The 27436-nt window shown below is 43.0% G+C and overlaps 1 protein-coding gene and 1 long non-coding RNA gene across 7 annotated transcripts; one reads left to right on the top strand and one right to left on the bottom strand.

Moving 5' to 3' along the window:
* Positions 1–13: 13 nt before the first annotated feature.
* Positions 14–23270, bottom strand: IREB2 (iron responsive element binding protein 2). 6 transcript variants are annotated; one of them, XR_013184094.1, is made up of 23 exons: positions 22804–22943; positions 22462–22551; positions 19246–19411; positions 17989–18126; positions 15724–15945; positions 14087–14156; positions 12958–13141; positions 12243–12382; positions 11719–11890; positions 10558–10658; positions 10005–10121; positions 8717–8876; positions 7779–7914; positions 7128–7212; positions 6368–6524; positions 5968–6092; positions 5564–5668; positions 5150–5292; positions 4568–4715; positions 4356–4478; positions 3649–3834; positions 2760–3111; positions 14–1322 (listed from the first exon to the last, which is right to left on the bottom strand). XR_013184094.1 is itself a non-coding variant. In XM_054641859.2 (22 exons), the coding sequence occupies exons 1-22, from the start codon at positions 23161–23163 to the stop codon at positions 3001–3003; spliced, it is 2898 nt and encodes a 965-aa protein (XP_054497834.2). In that variant the 5' UTR covers positions 23164–23270; the 3' UTR covers positions 14–3000. The 6 variants fall into 6 exon arrangements, 5 of the variants coding, with proteins under 5 accessions (XP_054497834.2, XP_054497833.2, XP_077041414.1 ...); XM_054641859.2 differs by lacking the exon at positions 22804–22943 and adding an exon at positions 23145–23270 and having other exon boundaries at positions 14–3111; XM_054641858.2 differs by having other exon boundaries at positions 14–3111.
* Positions 16913–18721, top strand: LOC129126112 (uncharacterized). Its single transcript, XR_008535046.2, has 2 exons — positions 16913–17097; positions 17875–18721. It is a non-coding gene; the product is annotated as an uncharacterized LOC129126112 (long non-coding RNA).
* Positions 23271–27436: the final 4166 nt, after the last annotated feature.

Below are 27436 nucleotides of genomic sequence, written 5' to 3'. Positions count from 1 at the left end.
AACATACAAGAACTGTCATACAATTTTCTTTATTAAAAATAATTTACAACATTGGTAACATTGTATGCACAATTTTCATCAATTGAACTTAAGATATATCTATGCAATACTTACTGAACTTAAAACAGACTGTTCTGTTGGCTTTAAACAGCAGACAATGATTTGCAATTGCTTAAATAGGATTAATATACATAGCTTCTTGTCCTTATACTTAGGTGTAAAATGTATAAACATCAACACTATCCCAAAGCTTTGTAGTTTGGGATGGGGAGGAAGAGGGAAGCAAGAAGAGAAAACATTTACAAAAATTTCAGCAAGATTCTCCCCCCAAATCCAAATGGAGAGAGGTCTAGGTTAAATACATCTAACACACCGAGTCACTTCTCAAACAGGTACACATCCTCCTACACTTCAGGATACTAAAGAGAGGTCTAAGTGAACGTTTGGTGTGTGAGCACAGCAATGCTGACTGTCCCAGCCCTGCCCCTGCCCGAGGGCCCTCAGGGTCCCAGCAGTGTCCAGTTAAATGTTTCCTTGGCTGCTGGCCTCCTGAGCTGCACTCTGCACAGAGGACAGGGAGCAGGGCTGTTCCCAGGGCTCACAGCAGATGGTGCACGGGCAGAGCCGTCCCACAGGGCACCCCCACCCCACAGGGAACGGGCCCAAGGGTAGGAGCCAGCCTGCACACCCTGGAGATGCCAGACTTGGCCTTGTGGAGAGCTGCACCTGCTGCAGCAAGAATAGGAGCCTCCAGCTGAGCAGCCCCTGTGCCCAGGCACAGCTCAGAACTTCTCTCTCGTGGACTACAAGACATTAGTGCAGCAGAATCAAAGCAGCTGCTAAGGTAATGAAGGCCCCTGTTTCTCTAAAAAGAACTGACTTGCTTTACTGATGACAACTTGCAGGTAAGTCACATACCCTGAAATTGTACTTCACCTCTTCAATCTGCCTTGACATGGCTTGGATTCCTGGCTCCTGAAGCATGGAGAAAGGGCAGGGGGCTGTGTTTCCTTCAAGCATTAGTAAATAGGCATGGAGTTGCAGTTGTATTATCTGCATGAGGCACCATTATGTACCAGCACTAAATTTCCATTTTCTCCCCAGTAACATTTCCTTGAATTAAATCAAGAATATACCTTTGAGCTGGGATAAAATAGTATTAGACACTGTAGTACAAGAAGTAGGATCTGCCCAGTCACTCTGGATAGAATATGGAAGTGTACCACAGAACAGGAATCATTCAGCATTCAGTTGAATATAATATTCATTGATTTATCCCCCCTTAGGAGTGGTAGGAGTCACCGGAATGGTTTTCATCTTACCTAAAAGAAAATCACATAAAACTAGTGAAATATAGAAACAGATTATACAGAACTTCAAACTTTAGTGAACTTTGTCTAACAAAACAGAAAAACAAATATCAAATTTATGTCAATCAAATTAGTTTGGCTTTTGAACTGTCAAAAAATTAATACACTGTATTGATATAATTATGCAAGAGGTTTGGGACACTTTGGGTTCAGGGCTTTTTTTAAAAGAATGTCAAACATACTATTTAAAGATTTGAATAGTTCATCTGTTAGTTCACAAGTCAACTATTTCAGTATCTGGTTATAAATTAAAAGTACACGTAAATAAAGCTAATATAGTCCTCTTAAATATTTTGATATTTAAGACAACATTTATCAACACAAAAATCCTTAAAGCAAAATCTTGACAATTTATAGGCAAGTATTGCAGTTTTGTTCTCCAGCAGAAATTAAACTCTACACAAACTGTAAGTGGAGTTATGAAGCTTTTCAAGACAGGAGCACAGGAAGAGCCTGCTGGAGCTGCACTCACTTGCACAGCTCAGACAGCACCAAAGCTCTGAAGTGGGAGCACAAGCCATGCTGCAGCTCCTGCCAATATGGGCTATGAACAGGGGCTGACAATTCCAGCCCCAGCTACTGCAGTGCCATGAGAGCCAGGTTTGTTCAGTTTCTCCTCCTCAGAAGGGGATGCTCTGTAAGAGCTGGGAGCTGCCAGCACGGGAGAAAGCACTCCAAGGCAGCATGGCCATCTTGAACATCTGACACGTGTAATGGATTAGACAGGTTGTATTTAAAGCAGAGGAATTTAAACAGCCCTAGCAAATCCTTTAAAAGGCTTTCAAGGTTAAAACATTACAAGGAGGTACTTTCTCTGATGATATTGCAGAGAGCACAATAAAAACAGATGTCACAAATGACAAGTGCGTCCCTTGAAGCAGATGTGACAAACTTCAATTGAAGGGCATGAAGAAACATGGCTTAACCTGCATGAATGAAACAACTGGGAGATTTGTTTTTAAATGCAGAAATATTTCCCATATTTCTAAGCACACAGAATTTCACATATTTCATAGCTTGAGTAGTTTAAATCTGGATCTAGAGGAAATATAATCCCATAAAGGTAAGGAAGTCAACATCTGAGATACAGGATACCATGGGCCTCATGTGGACTGCTTTTTGTTCAGCCCATAACCTCAAGAAACTGAAAACTCAGTATCTTTTTTAAGCTCTGGTTGAGGAAAATAAAAAATCTGTTTGGTCTTTAAAATTCCATGCCATCTGCTACTCTTAAACCAACAAACAGCAGTACACAGATTTACAGGTGCAAAAAATGAGTGGAAACAACTGCAGAAAATCTTCTTACATAATAATCTTCAGCACAATCAGTTTCAATTTCGCATAGTTTATTTACAAAATGGTCTGATAAAACATCCCCTCCATACTTACAGCTCTCTTGTCACAATACACATGTTGATTTTAGCAATGTTTAATAGCACCATTAGAATATTATTTAAAATCAGAAAGGATCTCGTTGCAGTTACAATGATTCACAATCTTTTACATCCATGGACGAAGTAACTTTGAGCACACTAGGACTGTTTGCAGTTCCACAGTACAGATTCCTGGGTTCACACAAGGCATTTGCTGAGTTACCAGTTATGTAGGGTACCCAGAGAGTCAGTAGCTACTATAAGAATCTTCGAGCCACAAAGTTTAGACTTCCACCATTCTTGTATAAAGTTATCTCCATATTGTTCTCAAACAAGGCAATCACGCTGAATACTTTTCCAGTGCTTGTCTTCAAAACAAAAGCAAAAAAGAGAAACCAATTAAGCTTTGCTTTCACTTCCCCTTGCTTATTTCTCTGTCAACATTCTAACCCCAAGTTTTGTTGAACACAAGCAAATTCAGCCCTCTGATGTGCCCCAAGCCTGTGGAGATAGAAGGCAGGCTTGTTGTGGTGCAGCTGGGAGCATGGCACAAATTGTGTGATGGGCTTGTTTACAGAGCATGGAGAGCTGAAGCCTCTCTCAAATCATCACACTTATGAGAGACAAACTCAATTCTACCCTAAGACCAAGCCCATGAGGGGCAAAATACCACTCAGAATGATCAAGAATATCAGGCTGCACACAAAGTTGTGTACAAAGAACACGTGTATATCTACTTTGGGAAACTTCAACAGCCATGACAAACTTCAGGCAGGACTACAAGCTTACCTTCCAAGAGAATTAAGTTCTGTCTTTTCTTGCTTTGCTTTCTATCATCAGAATTAAGGTTTTTTTTCTCTGCATCAGAACATTCAACAGAGACATTTAAAATATTGCAAAGATACCTTAATATCCAACGTCATTCTGGGCAACAAGTCTGGAGGGAACAATATAGAAAATTGCTCTCTGCCAGTGAGTCCCAGAGTACTTGGATTTTCCCCAGGACGAAACTGAAGTGGAGCAATGCCAATTCCAATCAGCTGACTCCTGTGAACCTTCTCATAGCTCTCAGCTAGGACAGCTTTAACACCCTGCAAAGAGACAAGCTGAGTGAAACACAGCAGGAACCTTCAAACACAGATTGTGTCCAACATCTCACAATTCAAACTCAAGAGAAGAGAGAGTGCTTTGCACAGAGTCCTTTAAGTACCTTGGTAACATCATTTAGTAGTTTCCCAGCTAGATGGAAGCAAACAGAGCAGGCCCATGCAGTGTGAAATGGAGTTTGTTACAGACAGTGACCATGCTGGGGTTAACAGGACATGAATCAATGGCTGACTTGGAATATATTCTCAATATTAGTGGAAATTAGCCTCCAACAATGAGATACTGAACACCCCATGGAGACCAAACAGAGGTCAGCATAGACAAATGCCTGATTTGTCTCAAAGTCTGGTTGGCAAGACAGTAAATGACATAATGAGGAAATTCTGACCTATCCTGACTAGTGATTCTCTCCCATGAAGATTCTAACAAAGAGATCATACAATGTGTTTTTAGGTATTTCCAGAAAAAACAAAACCACCCCCAAACCCAAACAAACCAGCAGTACCAGTAGAAAAGGCCCTTTTGCAGCCCAGTCTCTTGAGCTACCCAGTCCATACTTCTTTCCTGCTAGAATAATGACAGGAATGCCTTCCTTCTGGTACAGCTCTGCTGCTTCAAACACATCTAGCTGTGGAATGATAAAATGACACATTTTGAGTGAGTTCTAAACCTGCACTCCCCATTCCAGACTAGTTGTGCACACAAATATATTCCTACCGTTTGTCCTGATGGGAAGTGAATTGTTTTAGGAGCTGGTTTTCCTATGAACTTATTGAGAAGCTTGATATTTGCAAAGGTACCTCTTGTCATCACAGCATCATTACCTCTTCGAGCCCCATAAGAGTTGAATTCACGAGGTGTGAGTCTGAAATAAAAAGGAAATTGAAAGAAATCAGTTAAAGATGAACTGATTTAAAAGGATATTATGATTTTTTCTAATAATTATTGCAACATATAGAAGTCTTCAGTAGAAGATGTAAAGAACTGGGCCTCCAAAAAATGTAATTATCATAAATCATGAATGATGTGCAAATCACTGCTAGGTTATTCACGAGGAAAGCTGCAATTTGAAATTAATTTTCTACAATTTTTTATGAAGTGCTGCAAGCAGTGTGGTACTTACAGAAGAATTATGGGGAGATTGCTCTAGGAAACAACCCACCTTACTAATCCTCTAACCATTACCAGCATATTTATTAACATTAAGTATTTTGCTTTTCCACATGCAGCCTCCCCTTTCTGCAGACAGGCCTTTCTAGAGAAGGGGGCAATGCTGGTCAATTATTCAGCAGGGCTCACCCTTTGCTGGTCAGGTACTTGGCAGCAGCACTGCTCCTGGCAATGCTCCCAGCAGGGGAAATGTGATCCGTGGTGACAGAGTCCCCCAGGAACAGCAGCACGTGCGCGTTCTCAACCGCCCGCGGGGGAGCTGCTTCTTTGGCCTGGCAGGGTGGGAGGGAACAACAACAGAAGGGAACAAAAGGAACATTCAACAGTTTCTTCCAGGAACTAGAGACATAAAACATATCTGCATTATAGGAAGGTCCCTGGATGGACAGGCCCCACTCATTCCAGAGACACAAATATTTAAAAGACTGAGAAATATGAGCAATAATTAAATTTGTTAGTTTAACATTGAAGCTTTGCTGTAATAGCTATTCCTTTACTTAAATGCAATGCATATAATCTAGTGGATAGATCCACTCAACTTACAAGTTTATCAAAAAAGGAAGGACATCTAATATAAGTAGATTTTAAATCCCAGGGAAATAAAGTCGACTCTGGTGCTTCCAGTAAATTCCATCGTTTGTTTCCTTTCTACAAGAAAGAAAATTAATAAAGAACAGAAGTTAGTTTATTGTATTTTTACAGTCAAAACCTAAAGACATACTGGTGATTTTATTAATTACTATTATTTAGTACATCATTTTCTATTACATATTAAAGGTTACATCACTGGGTATTACTTAGGAATTGCTTTTAAATACAAGTACCCATTTCAGTTAAGTCCTCCATTACTATAACAAATAAATGGCAAACCAACCACATGCAACTGCAAGATCTTAAAGCTACAATGAAATGCAACATTTAAGTTATGTAGAACAGACCACTCTTACCTCCATCTTTTCTTTCAATTCCTTAAACATGGATGATATCACACGCTCTTCCTCCACTGTGTGAAGTTCTTGTCTTGTGGGCCAAATATCTCGTAAGTAAATACTTTTGCCATTGAAGCCAGTGCCTGAGTAAGATTTTAAACACAACAGTAGTTTGGAAGAATGAACTATTAGACTTGAGACTTGTATTAGAATATAGATGTGTATATATTCAGGCCTGCAGAGATGGTACCAGATAGGCAAAGATCAGTTAAGTGAATGCTTTGCTTTAGCCACGAGCAAACCAAATATGGCTGCGCTTTCTCTTCAATTGTATTGGCTCTGGGTGCTGGAATCATGTGCAGAAATCTGTGCCCATGTGCAGCAGCTGCAGAAGCAGAAGCTGTAGGAAAACACTCACCCAAGGGCTCCGTGTCAAAGTCTATGTGCACAGTGCCCGCGATGGCGTAGGCCACGACCAGCGGAGGGGACGCCAGGTAGTTGGCACGGACACAGTCACACAGGCGGCCCTCAAAGTTCTTGGTGCCAGACAACACCCCACAGGCAATGAGATCTCCCTGAAAGGCAGACCCACACATACTGCTCCAGAGCTTGGAGTACTGCAACTGCTTATGCTATTTCTATTGACTAAGTCAGATGTGCTTTTAGCATTGCACTTCAAATATTTACTCCAACGCAACAACTGAAAGGCATTTTGCTCTCTCTCACTACCCTTCTTTCTCATTTTCTTTTTTAACCCTCTGATGTGCTCTCCTGTCACTTCATTCAATTCCTCTCCTGCCGTTTATTTATTTTTCTTCTGCTTCAGAAGAGAAAAAGCTGTAGCTGTTTAGAAAGTGCTGGTTAAAATTATTCAAGCAAATGGCTCTTTAAAACCCTCCACTTATGGTACAAAATCTACACATTGCATCCTCTGCAAGATTAGATTGTATGAATTTATCTTGTAATTTATAACTGTATTTTAGAAATACCACTTATTACATTTATTTTACACAGCAATGAATTGGCATGGTCTCCCTCTAACAAGCAAATACACCAACAATACCATGTTAAGCCCAAAGCAAAAATGAAGTGTACTTTGCCTGGATTACTGTATTTCTTGATTGCTTAACTGGGTGAGAAATATATTTCTGTGTTCAACAAGCCAGCCAGAACTTTACCTGTTTTATTGCATTCCTGATGGCTTCTGGCAAAGGGGCCGTGTTCCCAACACAGGTGGAACACCCATAACCAACAACCTCAAACCTGCATGGGAAAAACCAATCAAGTCACACATGGTTATGGGGAATCTGTTAACATAACTGCTTTTTCTTTTATTAACAATCTCCAAAAATTTTTTTGTCCCTTGATAATTAAGATTTTTTAGAAAATGAACAACAGGCACTACATGTCACTGATGCAAACCACAGCTGGGCACTGTTACAGAATATTGAACATATTCTGTCACTGCTACAGAGCAACCAAAACCATTAACTAAACAACCCCTGACAGCAGCAATGATAAGGGAAGACAAATACAGACTGTCCTGACAAATTTGCATCCAGCTTCCACTTTTAAAATACAGCATCAAGTACATCCTGTCCTGTAAGTCACTTAAAATGAAGTAATTTGTGACTGGAAAAACAGCTCTGATGTATTACAGCTACATATCATAAATTTTGAAGTGGGAATACAATGAAGCAGAATAATTTTAAGTCAGCAAGGAAGCAAAAGAGCAATCTCTGAAGTTAGGAATTAGGCAGCCCCAAATGAACAGCAATCCTATTTATCAGCCCATCCAAGCCCTGTATGCAGCACCTGGCCAGACTCACCCAAGCTTGCTGAGGTATGGCAATACTCCACTGGAACTGAGGTAATGTGTGACCATGCCACTGCCAGGTGATAAACTTGTTCTGATGTAGGGCTTCACCACGAGGCCAGCCTCAACAGCCTTTTTGGCCAGCAGTCCTACCAAACAAAAAGGAAAAAAAGGACACAGATTATGATTTGTATATCCCTTCATAGGACACCTGTATGGTTCTACCTTAGTTAAATCAAGCATAAAAACCCCCAGAGGATTAGACAACTTTCAGTTTATTAAACTATTCAAGCACTCACTGGCCTGAATAAATGCATAACAATACCATGAATTTATTCCCATTCCTGGCAGGTAGACACCCATTTTACTTTCTCTAAGACAAATCTCTTTACCATGTTCTAGCTCACAGTGCCAATCCACTCAGCCTCCCTGACAGGCCACACAGCCCTAAGGGGAAGCTCACCTTGGCCACAGAGGATCTTAAAAAGAGGAGAGCAAGGTCTGACAGATGAGCTGTTCCAGCAAAACCATCTGCAGCTTGTGAAGGTGTGGCAGATACCCCCAAGCAATGACAGAAGAACTGCTCAGCAATGCAGAGTTTCTGTGCTGGCTGGGGATGACAGCTCATGATCCAGGACAGGCTTGAAGCTAAAGCCCACCTCCTGCATCAGCTATGGCACTGTGCACTGACAGGAGCCCTAGAACTGGTTACTTGCTGTCTTACTACCAAGTGTAAAGATTTTATAATTGCTCTCCTTAATACTGCTTTAGGGGACAAACTTAGATTGTATTATGGAAAAGCAACTTTCCCTACATAACCTAGCCAGAAACTACAAGCTAAGGCTACAGTCTGCAGTTTCAAACCTGTAAAGAGAGCCTACAAAAGTGAAGGTGAGGCCTGTGAAGCATGGGAGCACCATTAAGAAGCTGAGCTGTCTGGCCCCAACATACCTGCAGCAAGCATGACAGATGGATTGCAATTGTTTGTACAGCTGATGACTGCAGCAATGACAACGCAGCCGTGGGACAGCTTGTATTCATTTCCTTCATACTGAACAGGCACAATGTCATTCTGCTTCTCAGCTGCAATCTGAAACCCTTTAACACCAGACTGGATGACAAAAATTCAAGTTAGCAGTTGTTACAGTACAGAAAGGATGACATTACAGCAAGACCAAGTGAACACTGGTTTTGAAATAATACTCAGCTGTGCCACTAGGAACTCCTACATGATTTTAAAAGCAGCTCTCAGTTCATGTCCCTCTGTCTGTACAAGGGTCTCAGCCTTTTTCCCTCACAACTGCTTTAACTTTGCAACACTTGTGAACAAAGGTCAGTCTGTGTGTGGCTGTTCCACAGCTCACCTCCTTGCATATATGGAAGAACATCTCCTTAGGAATACATGTCTAATCTACACAATACTTGTTCATGAATTAGAAGCATGTCCAAGATTTTAATTGCAAGAGGGTGGTAACTAAACCAGAGAAGGTCCATTAGCATTTTCCACACTCACCTGAGTGCCCTTCAGCACTCAAACACCCTCCAGAGGTCCCCTTTCAACCTCACCCTTTCTCTTCCACCATCAGCTATGATCTCCCTCCAGCACAACTGAGCCACAGGACCACAGGCCTCATTAGAAGCTGTTTCTAATGCTGCTGTAAGTCTTGAACATTAATGAGAAATGAAATGAAAATGAAGGTACATTCCTATATTAGCTGCACTCTTCAGATGCCCATGGATACCCCTAACCAAAACCAGTACCTTCAGAGTAAAAACATTCACTCTGTGAAGACACATTAAGCTGTAAGGAAAAATCATTTGCTAATGTAAGAACTCAGAACACTCAGCTAGAAATCTTGGCAGTCTTCCTGCATCTCCTTTAAGGAGTGATGAGTTTTTCTAGGATAAATTCTATTTCAGAAATTAAATAATATAAAACTGTTTAAAAAAACCCTGAAAAAGTGAAAATGTTTGCTAAGCTCACACTATGGACTACCTAAAGTTCCTTCTCCCTAGCAATCTGAACTGTGAAATTAAGGACTTTGGGAAGCTCACGTTCCTGCCAAACACACCTGTGATTTACTCTTGGGGTGCCTGTCAAGCAAGACCAGAACACCCTGGATAAGCAGTTGTGTAGCAATAAGGAGGGCTCAGTAGGTACACAAGGGATAGGTAACACAATATTTATTCATGTGAATGATAGGAAATACCTTTGGAAGCAAGCATCAGCAATACAAACCTTTTCATTTAAGCAGGCTTGGAAGTCACTTTTCATGTTATTAACAGCCACTCTATCTTGGGATCTCTTGGGGCCACTGACATATGGAATTATAGAACTTAGACTAACTTGCACTACCTAAAGAAACCAAGAAACACAAAGTGCAGGCATTACCAACCCCAGCCCAGCAGTGCATGGAATATATTCCCAAGACACCCAGGAACTCTTGCTCCAAATTTGAATGCTCTCAGACATCTAGAACTCTGGGATTCCATTTTCAACACCACTCACTCAAGAGCCCATTCCTCTTATTCCAAATGTTTTAACATTATCCATAACTTTTCTACCATTCACAGTCCTTGGGATGACTGGAATTCAGTATCTGTACTGACATAATGTTACCATGCTTCCCTTCTTATCCCCACACCCTCTATGTTTTACAAACTCTGCTTTCTCAAAACTCTGGGTTAATAAAAACAACTTTGCTGAAAGCAATGAAAGTTACAGTGGGAGATAAGACTGTGAAATCATCAGTAGTTATTTATGAGAATCAAACAATGCCTTTCAAGCATACCTGGGAATACTCAGGCTCTCTGGAAGAACTCTCATCATTTCTAAATAACTTCACAGCTTTAAGATATGCTTCAGTGACTTCAAGCTTGGCCTTATCAAAACCTAAGGAAGGTCATGTCAAACATGAGAGAAGTCACATTAAAGACATAAATAAAATAAATCACACAACTTACAGATACTCAGATTGTTTTAAGTGTAATATTCAAAGTACTTTTTTTTTCAAGTACACCACTTCCATATCCCAACTTCTAGTCAAGAATGACACACAAATTAAAACATTTATAAATCATTACATTTTTTCCTAAATTATCTTAACTTGTCTTCTTATGTCAAGGAATAAAATAAGCTATTCCAACTCTAGCAGTGGTAACTTACTAAATTGACAGTTGTGTCCCTGAAGTCCATAAGGCTTTTCTGTGTTAGGGCTTCCTTGTCTAATACAGACCCTGTGCTTAGCTGACAATAGGCAGTACTGCTGGCTACTCTTCCAAACCCATTCATCTGCTCTGCACTGATCAGACAAAAACATTTGCTATTGAAAGCATTTAACTCTTATTTGAAACGGACGGGTTTCATCTCAGAAAGTCTCACTCATGAATGAGCTTTTTTTGGCATCTGTCACCCTGTGGTTTCCTGTTTGCAGTAGCTTGATAAGGAACTGACATCCTCCTTGCTGAGCTTGAGATGCCAGTGAAATCATGAACTTCAAAGGGAAACATAAACCACTGGGAAAAATCAGAGATGTGTTCAGATTTGTTCTGCAGTTTCACTTATTTCTACTTTTGATTTTGTAGGGAATCTCCAGGTGGTTATGGGACTCATTTCAAAGAGTTATATTCCATACATATTTCAAAATAAGTGAGAACTTCCTTGGTATATTTATAGGCTTAGATATGCTTCCAAAAACCAGGACTCTGGATGCTGAAAAGCAGTATCATGTTGGTAAATCAGGCATTAGACTGGACACAAACCTCAAGCACAATTCTAATTACATGTTAAATCCACGTCAGAACTCTGCAGAAAAGCACCACGTAAGAATTAAGGAGCTTTAAGCAAAAATTCAATAGTTCTTGCACTGGGTTTTTCTGCAGAGTAAAAAACATATATTACCACAACTGAAAATCACAATTACAACAAATCCTTGCTTTAGTTTAACATTTACCTGCATGCTTTAAGTGCTTCAATGTCACATTATCAACAGGGAAAAAACTCAGAATAGCACCATATTCAGGACACATATTTGCTATTGTGGTTCGGTCTGCTACGGACAGTTGGGAAACACCACTCCCAAAAAACTCAACAAATTTTCCAGCGACATCAGCTTGTCTAAGATGCTGTTGGAAAGAACACACAATACTTGGTATATGAAGATGTACAGTGCAAGCTGTGTTTGTCACAATTCACAAGCATTTGAAACCCTGATGCCTATGTTTGAAAAAATAAATAGTATGAATTATTTTTAGTGAAAGAGGGTCTATAAGGAAATCACTATAGAGGGGAAAGAAAAATCTCCCACTTCAGAGGACTAGCAAACAGAAATAGTTAGAGATTATTTATATCTTTCTGCACTGCCACAATTAAAGGTATACTAAAAACACTCCTCTCATTTAATTCATTTCTCAAGCAACACTGGTAGTACTTGCATTAATGTCTCCTCTTTTGTTTGAAACGGCATTGAACTCCTACCTTTGTAATGCTGAGAACGATGTCTATGGATGTGGCAAAGGGGCTGACCGTGCCTGTGAGCTCACAGCCCACCACCTCCGGCAGGGGGAGCGTGAGCGGCATTCCCAGCATCACCGCTTCCGTCTCGATGCCCCCGACGCCTGCAGGGACAGTGGGACACGGCTTGTCACACCTTCAGCAGCCTGCACGCCGTGTGCTCAGGTCCCAGAAAATAATAAACCCCTTTATAGAAAACCTAAAGACTCATGACAATAAACATATTGCTGCTTTTCTCTCCCAAATGAAGGGCAGTGCTCCATTTCCAACAAGGACACAGCACGAAATTTACAAGTTCCATTAAACATTTGCACATCAAAAATAAAATCAAGCAAGACTATTGCTCAAGTTAAACATCACAGTCAACCAGAAAATATTTTATATCTAAAACTCATCTTCTGTGAGAAAAGAAACCTTTACACAAATTTCAGCTGTACAAACAGCACCTATTTGAATATCAGTTGGTTTTTGTTTGTTTTCTCTTTAAATTATAAGGGATTAATTACAATTCTCAATGGAAGGAAATGTTATTCAAGATTACTTGTAGACAAAAAAGATTCGGAACAATAATTAAAGACAGTCTGTTATGCTTGAGATACAAACACCCAGTGGGAAGAAATATTTTTTAGTGAAGCTTTAGTTGCCTTTCCAAGAGCAATGAAGTTCTGAGCATACTTACCCCAGCCCAAGATACCCAAGCCATTTACCATGGTTGTGTGTGAGTCTGTGCCAACCACGCTATCAGGATGCAGGAAATCTTTCACATCAAAAACCACTCGGGACAAATATTCCAAGTTCACTTGATGAGCTGTTCCAGTCTCAGGTGGAATTATGGAAACATTCTCAAAAACTTTTGAACTCCACTGTAATTTTTCCAAAAGGAGAATAAAAGAGTTGCATTTTTTTCAAAGCTATATTCAATTCTTAGAACATAACTAAAAAGACAAAATGAAGACACAATAAAAGAGCCTTGCTATTTACCCAAGTGGCTTTTGTCCCTTTGTCAAACAGAGGTATGTCATCTCCTTGGATACATTCTTAATCATCAACAAAAGCTTTCACTGAATTCCTCTGGAGACTGAAATCAGTAATTCATGCCCCTTTCAAACCTAAGCACTTGTACCTATAGCAGAATTTATATTTATGGCACAACTGAGTTTAGGTTTGACACTCCAGGGTGAAACCGCTTGCAAACTCAGGATGGTACATTTAATAGAGTTGACACAGAAACTTCTAACAAGGTTCAGCCTGGCCATTTCCTTCTTTAATAATGTAAAAGCTAATTTGCAACTTTCAGAAAGAAACCTCTAGTCCACATCCATGAGAAGAGTTCTAGATCATTGAAGTGAATTCCAAAACCAAAACAGATAAGGATCAAATAGGAATGTTGCAGAGCCCTGCCCAGCAGCAGAGAAGCTGATGTTCACCACAGGACTTCTGCTGCCCAGTTTGAGAGCAGCCATGTCTGAACACTGGTCTCCACTCAACACTTCCAACTTCAGCAACTTTTGTTAACACAGTTATGGATAAAGAACCCTTTCAGCCAGAAACTCACTGTGACCTAAGGTACTGAGCTCATGAAAGGCATTAAAAACACCAGTGCTTCATAAATCCCCACTGACAAGAACCAAATCAGAGTAAACTTTTTCAAGTTAGAAAGCCAATTTTCTTTTCTTGTTTAATTTCAGGTTTGAAAACCTGACACTTCCAAATGCTCACATTTAATTTATCATCTAAACCTGAATACTGGTGGAAAAATGACTCTTAAAAAAGCCCAAACCACAAAGCTTGCAGGTACACAGACATACCTTAAAAAATTGAAGCCTCTCTCTATTTCTGCCAAATTCCATCTCTTGATTTTTCAATACTGTCTCAGGCCTAGAAAGAAAACAAGTTTACAAGTACTGTTATAATTTATTTCAAATTACAGAAGAACAAGTTGTAGCTTTAGTTTGTTTGATGAAAGACTTATTTAAGCCTGCAGGACTCTTTGAAGAGGTTTATTAGAACAAAGACAATTGCTTCCCTGGAGCAAACTTTCTGTAAACAATGAGATATAGCTGATTTCATATGTGCTGTGTCTGAGAACCTGTTTATTCTAGGTATGGCTCATCTAAAGTGTGTGATCTCAAAAGTACTTGGAGAGATCCATTCCAAGCATGTACTACAGTACACAGAAGCTTTTGTTCCCTAGCAGTTAACTCACAGGCTGCACATCTCAAAACTCCATCCATTAAAGAACCAAGATGGTCACTAGTTCAATTGTAACTATCCTCCATTTTTGTATTTCCCTCCAAGCCACAAGTTTTTCTTCACAAGTACTCATCAGTACAGTCTCATAAAATGAACTATCTTTTCTCTGTATGTGTTATTTATTAAGATACTGATACTTGTTGTAATCCATAGCTTAAGAGGAATAACCTCTGCTTTGAGCAGCTGAACAAGGAAGGGAACACACTTGTTTTATACCAGGAAGTCCTCAATTCTCAGAAGTGTACTTCACTTGGAAGTCGTGACCCTTCCCTTTCTTCTCTGCAGGAGGCCAGCACCTCTCCTGCTTCACCAAGCCCCGAGGGCCAGTCAGCGTTCACCCTGCAGCTGCATAAACCCCACTGCTGGTGTGCTGCCAAACACCAGTGCTGCTGGAAACACCACTGCTCCTGCACTCCTGCACTGAGCAGGAACATCTCCACATCCACAACAATACCACAGCATTCACACAGTATCTCTGTGGGATACAGATCTGATCAGCTCTTTCATTGTACACCTGTCCAGCACAGGCAGATAGGGATCTCAACAGCCCATCAGACAAAGAGGCAGCAGCTGAAGGAGAACAATTACACCTAATTGGCATAGGTGGAACAGTGCACAACAACCTGTTAATAACACAGAAATCTGGGAGAGGCACAGACACGAGGCTCCCCTGGGCTACTACACAGGCAGGATATTTACTGAATTTCAAATCAGTGACAGATCAGCTGTGAGATCCTGCACAGGCTGGGGGATGATGTCCAGGCTAGTTCCTAGTTCTTTAAGAGCAAGAGACTTCTGAAAAGTTATTACAAAAATCTATGAGTTACTTTTAGAGACTAATTAATGCTTCATTGAGTTACTCAATCAGCCTTGCTTTGTAAGAGACTGAGAATTACTCCTATGCTTAGTTGTTGTTGTAAAGCAATGAGAGAAGTAGTAATATTTAATTTAAAAGTCATAGCCATGAGTCAATAGGTGGCCATCTGCAGAGTGTAAAAAGCAAAATTTGTAGACTAATTTTTATCTGCTACATCTGATCTAGTTCTAGATACTGAAACAACTTATCTAAGGCATAGGTGAAAACTACAAAATGATGTTTATGAAAAAAAGAAAATCCCATTTCCCTGCGCTGTCACAGGCACCGTTCCACAACACAAAGGTACAAGGCAATTTAGCAAAGACGCTTTCTTACTCAGGCACAGGCTGCAGGTGGAAGGGGCAGAGGATGGGCGTGTTCTCGATCTGCGCAGGGAAGGGCCCCGGGCTGCGGCCGGCCTCGCCCGCGCCGCACGAGCCCCGGCAGCCGCTGTGGCCCCGGCACGGGGGCGGCTTCCGCAGCGGCGGCTTCAGCGGGGACAGCCTGGCCAGCGGCTTCTGCTCGCCCCCGCCGGGGTTGGGAGCGTTCTGGATTGCACTGCAACATCAAACACGGCATCCACTGAGACACTGCCAAGCTGCTTCTTTGTGCGCACACCCCGCGCCCCCCCACTTGTGTTTTTTGCAATCCCTTCAACAGATTATAGAATAGTATCTGAAAAAAGAGAATTATTTTATTACAACCCTGTTGCAAAGTAAACCGTCGCTGGATAAACTTAATTAAGTAATGTAGCATGGTGTGGTTAAGAAGTGAACAGAACTGGATTGTCTGAAAGATTAACACCAAACAACTCCTTGCATTTGTTCACAACAGACCAGAAATCTTTCTAAACAGCATTCTAAAGGCTGAACTTGGAGTTTTAGACTTGGAAGTTGTGGGTAGAGTCTCATACAAATGGGAGACTGAATTTATTTCCTTTTTTTAAAGACTGTGCTGTACATGTTCTATTAAAACCACAAAGGAATGATTGCAAGCAAAGCTTTCTCAAGGAATAAACATAATCTGATCATAATTAGGCTTTTTATACAAATTCTTGAAGGCACAGATAAATTGTATACACTATTCAAGCCAGTCAGAAGTAAGAGAGAAAAGCCAGGGTTTTTTTTTTTTTAAATAAACTCCACATAGCACACTACCTTCTACTAGTGCAACATTGGGTCTCTGCAGGAGAGCAAAAAAAGCTTATTGTGAAAAACAATTGACTTTCACCTCTCTCCGTAATTATTAAATCACAAAATTGCAATTAAAGCCACTGCTTCCTTCTGCCTCAGTAGCACAGCCAGATCCCCAGTTATCCCCAGTGCAGGGTATTGCCTGGCCTCAGCAGATACCTTGTCTAAATCCCACTGCAGCCTGCCAGGCTGTGACCCACAGATGGGAGCTCTCTATAAAAGCAGCACAAACCACCCTGCAGCCAAGGGTTTCTTATCACAGGCCAGCAGCTGCTGAGCCCCCAGAGCTCTCCAAAGGGATGCTCCAGAGCCGGATTTATCATTACAAAGCAGCACGCGGAGACCTCTTGCCAACACTTGGTCTGCCTGATAATTTTAGGCTGGCCTAATTGCAAAGGAATCAGCTGTCCCTCTGGACACAGGAACAGACAGAGCACAGAACTGACACGACACATATGCAGGACAACAGATCATCTGCAGTTTCTTGCTCTTCTGACACTCAGCAAACTGAAACCCTGTGAGTATTTGGAAGGTTGACAGAAATGACTCACACATCCATATCCTTCGACCACAGGCTTTTTCTCCGTGAACTTTTAAAATTTCCAAAGAGCCTGAACAGTTTATGCAATTCTGCATGGGTTTTGGAAGGCTCCACAATTGAGAGGCAGGGGAGAAGGTGAAGGGAGGCTGCAATATTTAGTATTTACTTCAGCAAACACTAAACAAAAGCTCCAAGTTTTTCCTCTTGTGCAGTATTTATATTTCTAGCAAAGGCAGCCCCAGGCTGTATTCATCACATCACTGCCTGTCAGACAAAGAAAACCATGCTGGTAGCTTTCCAGTGCCCTTACTTTTCCAGACTTCTCCAAGTATACTTCTCTCTCTGAAAATATCCATAGCCTCATTTATCTGGTGTTAAAGCAAAGCCCATAAAAACCCAGACCAGTCACAAGCCATGGGCTGCAATGACAGTCTTTCAAAATGCCCAGTAGAATAGCAGGCCCCTTCTCTGGAGCTGTGACAAGGCAGCCACGTTTGGAAACAAAGTTCTGTTTAACTTGAACAATAAAATCAGAGCAAAGCAAAACAACAAACGCCCTCTGCCTCATTCTCTTGATACACGCTATTTTCTGGAAACCATGCCAGATCCTGTTATTTCAGCAAAATCTTGCCCAGAATTTGGATTATCAGTCAGCTTCACCCTTAAGGCCTCACAAACATTCTTTCTCTCCCTCAAGAGTGCTTATCCATTTTTATCCAGCCCATTTTCATATACCACCACATCTTGTTTTAGGGATCCATGTATGGCAAATGATTTGATGGGATAGTAACAACACCTGAAGGAATCCACACTTCAGTGCCAGACAAAAATGTAAGGCTTGTAAAAATAAAAAAAAAAGTCCATTACCATTTGCTGAAATCAATCTGCAGAGAATGGTCAACAGTGAGATCAGTTGGGCAGGCAGGATTGACCTTCCCTGGATCTCCTCCAGCATTTCTCACAGCTTCCCTCATGGCAGCAAAATCCACCATTGCTGGAATTCCACTGACAGAGAGAAAAACAAAATAGTAAAACATCATGGACACTAACTCACTGAGTGGCACAAACTTCTTTTTCATTTTATCCAAGTCTAGAAGTAGCTATATCCTATTTCAGAAAATACACCTATTATTCTCTCAAGTTTAAAGGACTTGGACCATTTTTGAAGTCATGGAGTTGGTACACCCTCTCAACGAGCAAGTGTGTCTGAAGGCAATGTACCAAAGAAGAACATGGGACCATCTCAAAGATAACCACACTTCTCTTGTGCCTTGCTTTGCTTCTCAGATGTGATGGTACTTCAGTACAGAAGCAATCTTTGGATACTCCTTACCTTTACAACAGAACCTTGCCATGCAATCAAAGCTCGTGCTATACATTTAACACCCCAGCCTATATCATTTGTCTGACAGAGCTATTTCTGAAGCTTTTATCATTTCACAATATTTGTATTGCTGTACAAAACAGAGGCAATGTTTATAGAACACAGTAGCATGTAAATCTTATTGGCTTTGCCTACTAAGCAAATGTTACCTCATTTTTATTATCATCATAATTCCTTTTTTAATTATCTCAATAAATATACAGAGTCAGCAAGACAGCTTAAATTGAATATTTGCAGATTGCTGAAGGACTGCCCTTTCAGCTATGCCATAGTCATATCACTAACAAATATAACATCCAAAGAGCTGCTTTTTCTATATAAGTATTATTCATGGATTCACCTGGATTAGTCATTGTGGAGTAAGAAATATCTAATCTTCAGTTATCTCAAGGAAGAACTGTCAGTGACAGAACAGTGTGAACTGTCAACCATGTGGCTACAGCCAAAACATCACCATTTCCATTTGTATTCTGGCTCTTATCCTGTAAAGTGCTCCTTGCAGACCAGCAGTTTCAGCCTCACCAACCTGTCCTGAAGCCAGAGTACCCTAGGGAACAACTCCTAACCTTGCATCATATAGAATTATCATGAGAAATCTACTGCACAGCAGGGGCAGTGCACAGGTTTCTACCTGGCTATCAAGAGGGGAAGTGTGATTTATTCTCATGCCAAAGAATTCAACACAAACTCAGTGAGTTTGCACAGGTTCTTCTGGGGGTTTTGCACACACACATACTTACGTGAAGTCTTGAAGAACAACTCTGGCAGGACAGAAGGGCACTTCAACATGGTTCTGTTTCGTTTTCCAGTCCAAGATGTTCATAGCATCCGTTTCTTTCACCAAGAAGCCATCGCAGTTCCGGACACTGGACTCAAACAGCACTCGGATGGAGTAAGGCAGAGTATCTGGGGTGAGGCAAGGGTCAGACACCATGAGCTTGCAGCTTACACAGGTTTTTAGAATTACAAGCTCACATTTCTGAGGAATTCCACTTTTCTAGGGTTTGGAAGGATGAGAGGTTCAGGAGCCTGTTTTTCCAGTTGCCTTTGGGTTTGATCTTCCCTACACAATATGGAACAGAGAGTTGCAAAATGTGCACACTGATGAGTTGTGCTATGGGATTCTAATGGGAGAAGGCAGTGGCTTGTGCACACTGGTCAGACAGTGACAATAAGGGATGTTAGCCTGGCAGGGGAGAGATGCAAGGAGTATAGACCTGGATTATTGATGAGAGCAGGACAAAAGCAACAACTACTGGAATACTGAAAACCATTTTAACTGTAAATTTTGCCATTCTGTAACTCAAGATACCAAGCCAAAGCAACCAATGCCAGAATATTATTTTCAACAGACAGTGATACAAAGACAAGAAACTATTCTGCACCCCAATTAAAATTAACACACTCCCTAAAATATAAAGAACATTTCATTAAATACAGCTTGAGTTAGTTTGCTACTGATATGAATCAAGATACAGACAAGCAGCAGTTTCCTTCACAGAAAAAAAGGGGAAATGGAAATGAGAATTAAATAAGAGGGAAGAGAAAAATCTCCCCAAATGCAAACAAAACAAAATAACCACTAAAGAAAAAAAAAAAATCAAGATTGATTGACATTTGTCCCTCCAATCCCACTATTTTCAGCATAATTCAAGCAGGCAGCTAGCTTTGTAAGAACACTGAGAAATCCTAAGTTAGCTGAAGGAAGGTGAAACAATTAAGTTCAGGCTTTAATAAAATAAAAAAAAATTGGTGGTCTCAACCTAATCCAGTGGTTTGTTCACAAACTACTAATACAGAACTTGCTGACTCTGTTCTCTCTCTGTCTTTCTGAGATAATATCCACTGTTGTCTAATTAGACAAGTCACTATTTTGAGTTTAAGATTTGAATAAACTTAATAAACTATTTGAGTATAAAGATGTCATCCAAAAGGTCTCATGAACCTTCATGCCACCACTCCCTTGATCTAAAAGCCAGATTCCCAGAGAAGAACTTGTTTGCTTTCTTGTTTGATTTCTTGGTTACAAATCTCACTGCCCCAGGGGCTGCTTAGCACCAGCTCTGGAGAAGCAGCTCCATGAGGCACCAGCAGCTCCCATCTGCACTTTGGGGCTTCCAGGGAACAGGACAGCTCCAGCAATGAGATCACAGGGCCCCCCGGGACTGCCTGAGCCACAGGAGCTGCGGGCACAGCAGGGCCCGGCAGAGCGGGGCCCGGCTGGCACCTCCCGGGCACTGCAGCCCAGGGGAGGCCGGGCTCAGCAATGCCCCAGGCTGCAGGAAGGGACAGCAGGGCTGGGCACAAGGGAAAAGCAGCTCACAGGTTAAGCACAGCATCATGCATGGCAGTGCAATCTCTGTCCTCCCACACTGCCACAGCTTAACCATGGAAGTTTCCCCACATGAGCTCCAGCCCCAGCAAGAGCCTGCTCTAAATCTCCACAGGTCTGTCTGCCCTAAATCCTTCTGAACTCTTCTCATTTTCCCCATAAGTCTTAAAACACTAGAAAACTGATAACTAAACCAATTAACATTTTCATTAGTAATCTGATTAATATCAGCTGGCAATTAATATCAAATTACAGCCAGAAAGGTAAAACTCAAACTGTTCTAGCAACAAATGCAGTGAGCAATTCCAGATGCTCAATTTGCTACCAGTGCTGTCCCAGACTGTGTCTAGATGTTATTTAGTATTTTGCTACCTTGAAGTTGACATGAGGCTTCCAGCTTCTGCACAGAAGTTTCTATTGGAAGACAAAGACCCTCTCAGTGCAGTCTGTTTAGACTCCTGAGAATATGTTCAGGAATACCCACTGCTGCTGCAAGCTTTGTGGCACATTTTAGCAGGAAGTTGTTTATTGTTTTATTTCCACTCCTGTCATGAGGCTTTTCACAAAACTGCTGTAGAACTGCCTGGTCTTGTTACCCCACAGCACTGTTCCTCCTGGACCAACCCACCAGCAGAAGCACTGTTTCCTCCATGTGTGCTTATCTGAAAGACTGACTTTGTTACTACGAGCAGGGGAAATTTGCAAGAGCACACAGCTCTTGCACAGTTTCAGCAGACACTGTGCCACTCTCTCTCTTCTCTTTAAACAACATGAAGTTAATAATTGTGGTCAAATATGGGCTTAAAGGGAAATATCCACTGATTTTTTTTTTATTCAAGAAGCACACTACAAATTCTGTGAATACAGAAGAATTCAGACCTTGCAAAACTGAAAAAAATAGTCCAAATCCTTTACTAAGGAAGGCATAACTAAGTAAGGCTACTAAGTAGCCCATGTAAGTATTTCAGTTTAACATGAAGACAAAGGGAGAGAACAATGCCAGCATGCTTTGATTACCTGCAAAAGGCTAAAGGCTGTTCCAGCTGGCACTGAGCAAAGCTCCCTCCCCTGCGTGGACTCCCCTCCCACCACACGTGCAACATTGTGAAAGGCACTGGGACACAGGGACCCAAGGAAGGTCCCCTGGCACAGACAGCCACCGCATACTAATGACAAGCTGAGATTAAGCAACAGCGTGAGCACCACAAAACCTCAGCCTGCAGCAGGAGCCATGTTCTGGCAAACAGTCACCCACTATGGGAGGCTGCTGGGGAGGGGAAGCCAGAACACCATGAAGCTGCACAGACATACAGGGAAAGCTGTATTTATTTTTGAAGCATTAAATAGGAGTTCTTTATCACTTCTTTTTTTTTTCCAAAACTGAGTAATTCTTCTGATTTGGAATACTGTTGAAAACTCCAGAAACACCTGTACTTTCTCCCTCGGTAAAAAAAAACTTACAAGTATTACCCCTGCAAACTCCATAAAGCACTAAGAAATTGGGATATAATCAGCCTCCAAACACATCCATTAGGAATTCCCAAGTGCATCTCCTGGCACCGCAGGGCACCAGTGGTGCAGTGGCTGCTGGCACCACCCCGATCACCCCCGGAGAGCATCGTACCATACTTGGCGCCTCCGAGCTTCGACACATTGTAAAACTTTTTCTCTGGGTGGCTTTCCAAAGCTTCAATGGCGGGCTGGTAAGGGCTTCCTGCGGGACGAAACAAACAAAGTTACAGCCACAAAACAAAGGGTCGTTTCAGCACTGACCGAGGACTCACAAAAAGAGATTTTACTTCTGACTCCATCAGAAATAACGTTCCTCTTGACTGTAATTAGATGCAACATAGAGAGGTTTCTAAATGGATTGAGACATCTCGTGATGTAGATGTGTGACTAAGGCGAACTTTAAAAGCATCGCTAATAGTAAATACATATAGGTCAATGCACAGCCCGAACACACTTGACCTTTGTTGTCTCAGTCTGCCATCTACACACAGGATAAGACACCTCACCAGCGCAGATAAGAGACACGGCTTTTCATACAGCAGGAAGCACAAAGCATTGACTGCCAAGCCAACGTCAAGGGAACAAGACATAAAAATAAACCTCGTAGCAACCATTGGGTGCTCGGAATAAATAACCCCCGGGAGGGAGCGGACAGCGGGGCGGGGACGGGGCCGCTCTCCCCCGGAGGGACTCCCGCGGCCTGGGACAGCGCCGTTCGGCGGCGAAGAGGGCGAGGCCGTGTCCGGGCCGCTGTGTCCCGGCGGGCGGGGCGGCCCCGTCCCCGCAGTGACCGACCTGTCCTGGGAGGGTCCATCGCCGGCGACCATGTCAGCGTGAGGGAGCGGGCCGGGGAGCGCCGGCGGCCCCGCAGATCTCGCGAGACTACACCGCGCCCCGCCCCCGCGCGGCTCTCGCGAGACTGCACCCAGCGCCCCGCCCCGCAGTCGCAGCACGCCCCGCTCTCGCGAGACTGCGAGCACGCTGTCCGGGAGGAAGGGGCAGGAGATCACGCGAGGCTTGGCAGAGAGGGCGGAAGTAGCCAGGAGCGGGCAGCCCCTGCTCTCGCGATAGCAATGACGAGCGCGCGGGCGGAGCTGCCGGTCAGGACGCGCCGGGGGCGGGACCATGATGGGGCGTGGCCACTCTGAGGGCGAGGCCGTGTTGGGGGCGGGGCCATGCTGGGGACGGGGCCGCAGGCCCGCGCGGTGGCGCCGCCTGGTGGCGCAGCGCGGGCCCGGGCGCGGGCGGGCGGCTCCGGCCGGGCCGGGCGGGGGCGGGCGGCTCCGGCCGGGCCGGGCGGCGCCCCCGGGGCCGGGCCTGACCCCTCCCCGGGCGCCGTTCCGCAGTGCAGGGGCTCCGCAGCCCAGCGCAGCGTGAGACGCTGAGGGGTGCAGTGGGCCCTAAGGATAATACGCTCCCATTTTAAGCTCCATCCGACCTGATGTTGAACGCTTTCAGGGATGAGGCATACGCAGCGTCCCTGGACAGCCTGTTCCAGTGCCTTACCACCCTCACAGTAAAGAATGTCTTCCTAATCTCATCTAAATTTCCCCCATTCAATTTGTACCCATTGCCCCTTGTCCCATCACCATAGCTCCTGCCCACCTTCCCTGTAGGGCCCTTTCAGGTACTCGAACGCGTTGCGAGCTCCCACACAACTTTCCCGGGCTCCACGGCCGCGGCTTTCCCAGCCCGGCTCCACAGGGGAGCTGCTCCAGCCCCCATGGCCCCTCCGCAGCTGCTTCAGCAGCTCCAGGGCTGCCCGCAGCTGCACTAAGGGCAGGACAGGGCAGCCGGCGCTGTCCGGAGCGGGCCCAGCGGAGCCCTGCAGGCCCAGCAGAAGCCCCCGGAACACGGCACAGCTCATGGCGCTCCCGCCTCGCACTGCTCCGAAGGCAAAGCGTTGTCCTCAAGGAAATAAACTCGTGCTATCACACCTGTCCCAGGGCACGCAGTTAGAAGTCTCCATGAGCTGGGTCCTAGTGCAGGGCAGGAACATTACCACAGCCCACACTGAGGGCAGAAAGGCGTGTGCTCAGTCTTCTACAGCTGGGCCTGACCTGGCTCTGGCTTTTAGTCTCTGATGCTAGATTCCTTCACAGGAATTTTTCCTTTGCGTATCTTTCTTCTTTTCTTTCTCTTAAATAAGAGGCTTTTTTCTTTGCTGGATGGTGGAATTTTATTTTTGTCTTCATCTTTAGCACAGCAGTAGTAGTACATGAGGCCACACTCCCAGTGGTGAATGAGTCAAGCAATAGTCATTTCTCCAGGCTGTAAGACATAGATAATACCTGGGGTTTAGACACTAATGCAGCCAGAACTCATCACCAGGCTCAAGCAGAAAAGAAGATTACCAAAAAGATGTCTCCATCTCAGCCTCTAATCAGTCCATTTTCCTTTATGCCTGTGTCTCTTTTGACCTAAACTGTCATTGCCTTCCTGAATAGTGACAGAGGGACTTGACACACTGATTGCAATAGTTATGCTCAAAACTGCATGAGCAACCCCAATTCTGGCCACTTTTTCCCTGTTCCATGTTGCAATGATGCCTGACCTATCTCTGACAAGACTGCAGGAAGAGGGAATGGGATGGGTGGAAAGGTGGTGGAGAATGTGGCCACGATGTGTCTAGAGGGGCTCCCCAAATTCCGCTGTGTAAAGCACGTTCAGGGTGCCCAAAGCTGAATGTCTTTGAAGAGATCACTCATGTGTGACATCTCGGGGTAGTTTACCCTTGCTGGATCAGTGCAGTCCTTTCCCATGACAGAACCCAGCCCAGACCCTCGCCCCAGCACACGAGGCTGCTTCTCATGCTGGCCACACGTGAGCTCCATGGAAACCGGGCAGGAGTGTCTGGGGCTGGTGCTGGCAGCTGTGGTGACAAGCAAATGAAGTGCTGGCAGACAAATGCTGGAGCTCTGTCTCGTGACAAATTCTGACAAGAAGCGTCTCCAGGGGTGTGCTGCACCATCACTCACTGGTTGTTTTCCTTTGCCAAAGACACCCCAGTCTTGCAGGGCTCAGGATGCCAGTGAATAAACAGCTGGTGGTTATCTCCCTTTGCTGGCTGACCTCGGTGTGTCAGGTACATCCAGGGAAAGGAATTTTAGGGAGCATGGAGTATTTCTTGCTCACATGTAAAATCCTTTAACCCCAAATATTTAGAGGTTTGTGCCCTTCCTACACACCAGACAGATTCTTGGAAGGCAAATTGCATATATATTTGGTTTTAACACAATGTTTGGCTTTCAATTTATAATGAAAATTTTCTTTCTTTTTGCTTATTACCACCTGAGCTACTGCACTGTACTGCTTACTATTTTTTATGTGATTCTTCTAGAATTAAGTCCCTTAAGGAAATGTGTAACTGTCTAGGAAGAAAGATGGTTTTGCAGTTTCCAGAATGTATTTTCCATTTCCCAGCTGGCATCCAACATCCTGAAATAAGTCAAATTCAAGGGAGAGCTTATCCAGAAGAAAGCGGGGATGGGTATCGCTGGTTTGTAATTAGAGCTGACAGAAGCAGGCTAAGCAGAGTCTTAGTGAAGAAGAGAATGTGAGTAGAGGGAATTACGTTGTGCTACTTGTGTGAAAGGCAGTCACTCCATAGAGAGAATTTCAATACTGCTGTTCACCATATTTCAGGCTTCAAACAGGGAAAGCAGTTTTGCTGTGGAAAAAGCTGAGCTAAATATTGCTCTCAGGTCTGTGTTCCACAGCACTGTCACACAGAAGAGACCACAGCAAGCCAGAGAGAACCCAGTGCAGTGCAAGACACTTTTCTAGTTGTGCCCTTCTTTTGTGTCTTCCTCCATTTTCCCAATAAAGACAGATGAAAGGCAATAGCAGTGACAACCAGACAGCATCCACAGCATCCATTCCTCTGCAGGAGAAGCAGGTTGATTCAGGAGTTTGAAGTACAGCCCTTTGAATAAAATCGCTTCTAATCCTGGCTTCCATATGACTGCTGTACTTGAAGCTCAGCTGCACTAAATCTTACACTGTTCTTGTGAGGCAGTGAGAGATCTTTAGAAGAAGGGAGTAAAACTGTTCATAACTACCCATCGATGGAAAAAATAACACAGCAGCCTGGTTTTATTCCAACTGAATGAATGCATGAGGTTTAGAAAGAAAATTTGGGAAACCTCTTTAGAATATTTACTTAAGAAATTTAGGTCAGTCCAATCGAGTCTAAAATCCATAGGTGAAGGTACAGAGCGGGTAAGACACACAGCAATCTATGCATAGTCAGAGTTGGGGCAGCTGATTGAAAAGATCACGAAGATGTTTTGACATTGTCACATTTCAGTAAGAAACTGAAAGGAAGCGTTTGTAAAATTCAGATTGCACAATTTGTAAGAAGAAAATCAAGTGGTCACATTCTCCTGTGTCTTGTGCCACAGCAGCAAAGCCACAGGAATTAGGCTGTAAACTGAGAACATGGCAGACTGGATACTTCAGTAAGAACATGACTGAATATTTAGTTTTGACACCATATGGCCTGAGATACAATCTTTGTTTCTGTAAATTAATTTTTTTGAATACACTATCCTCAGTGCTACCATGTTATCTTCAAGAATATGAATGTAAGCTTTGCTTTTTTGTCCCTTATATCAAAGTAGGTAGATTCATAACTGCCAGAGGAAAAAGCCTTTCTTCTTGACACAAGGGTATGGCAACAAGTCTGTGCTGTCTGAGCCCATGTCATGAAAGACACTAAAAGTCAGGTTCCTTACTCATGCTAAGGTTCCACTAAGAAATAACACTACCTAGAATTTCTCATACCTGGAATATTTGTTATCTCAGACTGGTGTTTACTAATTGATTCACTGCTGGCAATTCAAGTTGCTGTCATAATTTTTCAAGTAAAATGCTGACACAAATTAAAAAATCAGTCTTTTCTTACTAGAGCTGCCATTTAAACAGAAGTACACAACTCTAACACCCCTCTAAAAGTCCCTCCCTAGCATTCAGCAGACTCTTAGTAAATCAGATGATAATGCTGTCTCATGAATATCTAGAGATAGCACATGAACTGTTCTAAGGTTGGGTGTATGAACAGGTTCAAGTATCATGGAAGCTGCTTT

Source organism: Agelaius phoeniceus, chromosome 13 (genome assembly GCF_051311805.1).
Source record: "Agelaius phoeniceus isolate bAgePho1 chromosome 13, bAgePho1.hap1, whole genome shotgun sequence".
Lineage (NCBI taxonomy): Eukaryota > Metazoa > Chordata > Aves > Passeriformes > Icteridae > Agelaius > Agelaius phoeniceus.
This window is presented reverse-complemented; position numbering and strand designations above follow the sequence as displayed.

Coding starts and splice junctions, on each gene's coding strand:
- IREB2 (XM_054641858.2), bottom strand. CDS start 22,939: ATGTCTTGTTCCCTTGACGTTGGCTTGGCAGTCAATGCTTTGTGCTTC. Junction 22,552..22,803: donor ACTGAGACAACAAAGGTCAA/GTGTGTTCGGGC, acceptor TTCGTCCCGCAG/GAAGCCCTTACCAGCCCGCC. Junction 4,479..4,567: donor ACTTCCCATCAGGACAAACG/GTAGGAATATAT, acceptor ATCATTCCACAG/CTAGATGTGTTTGAAGCAGC.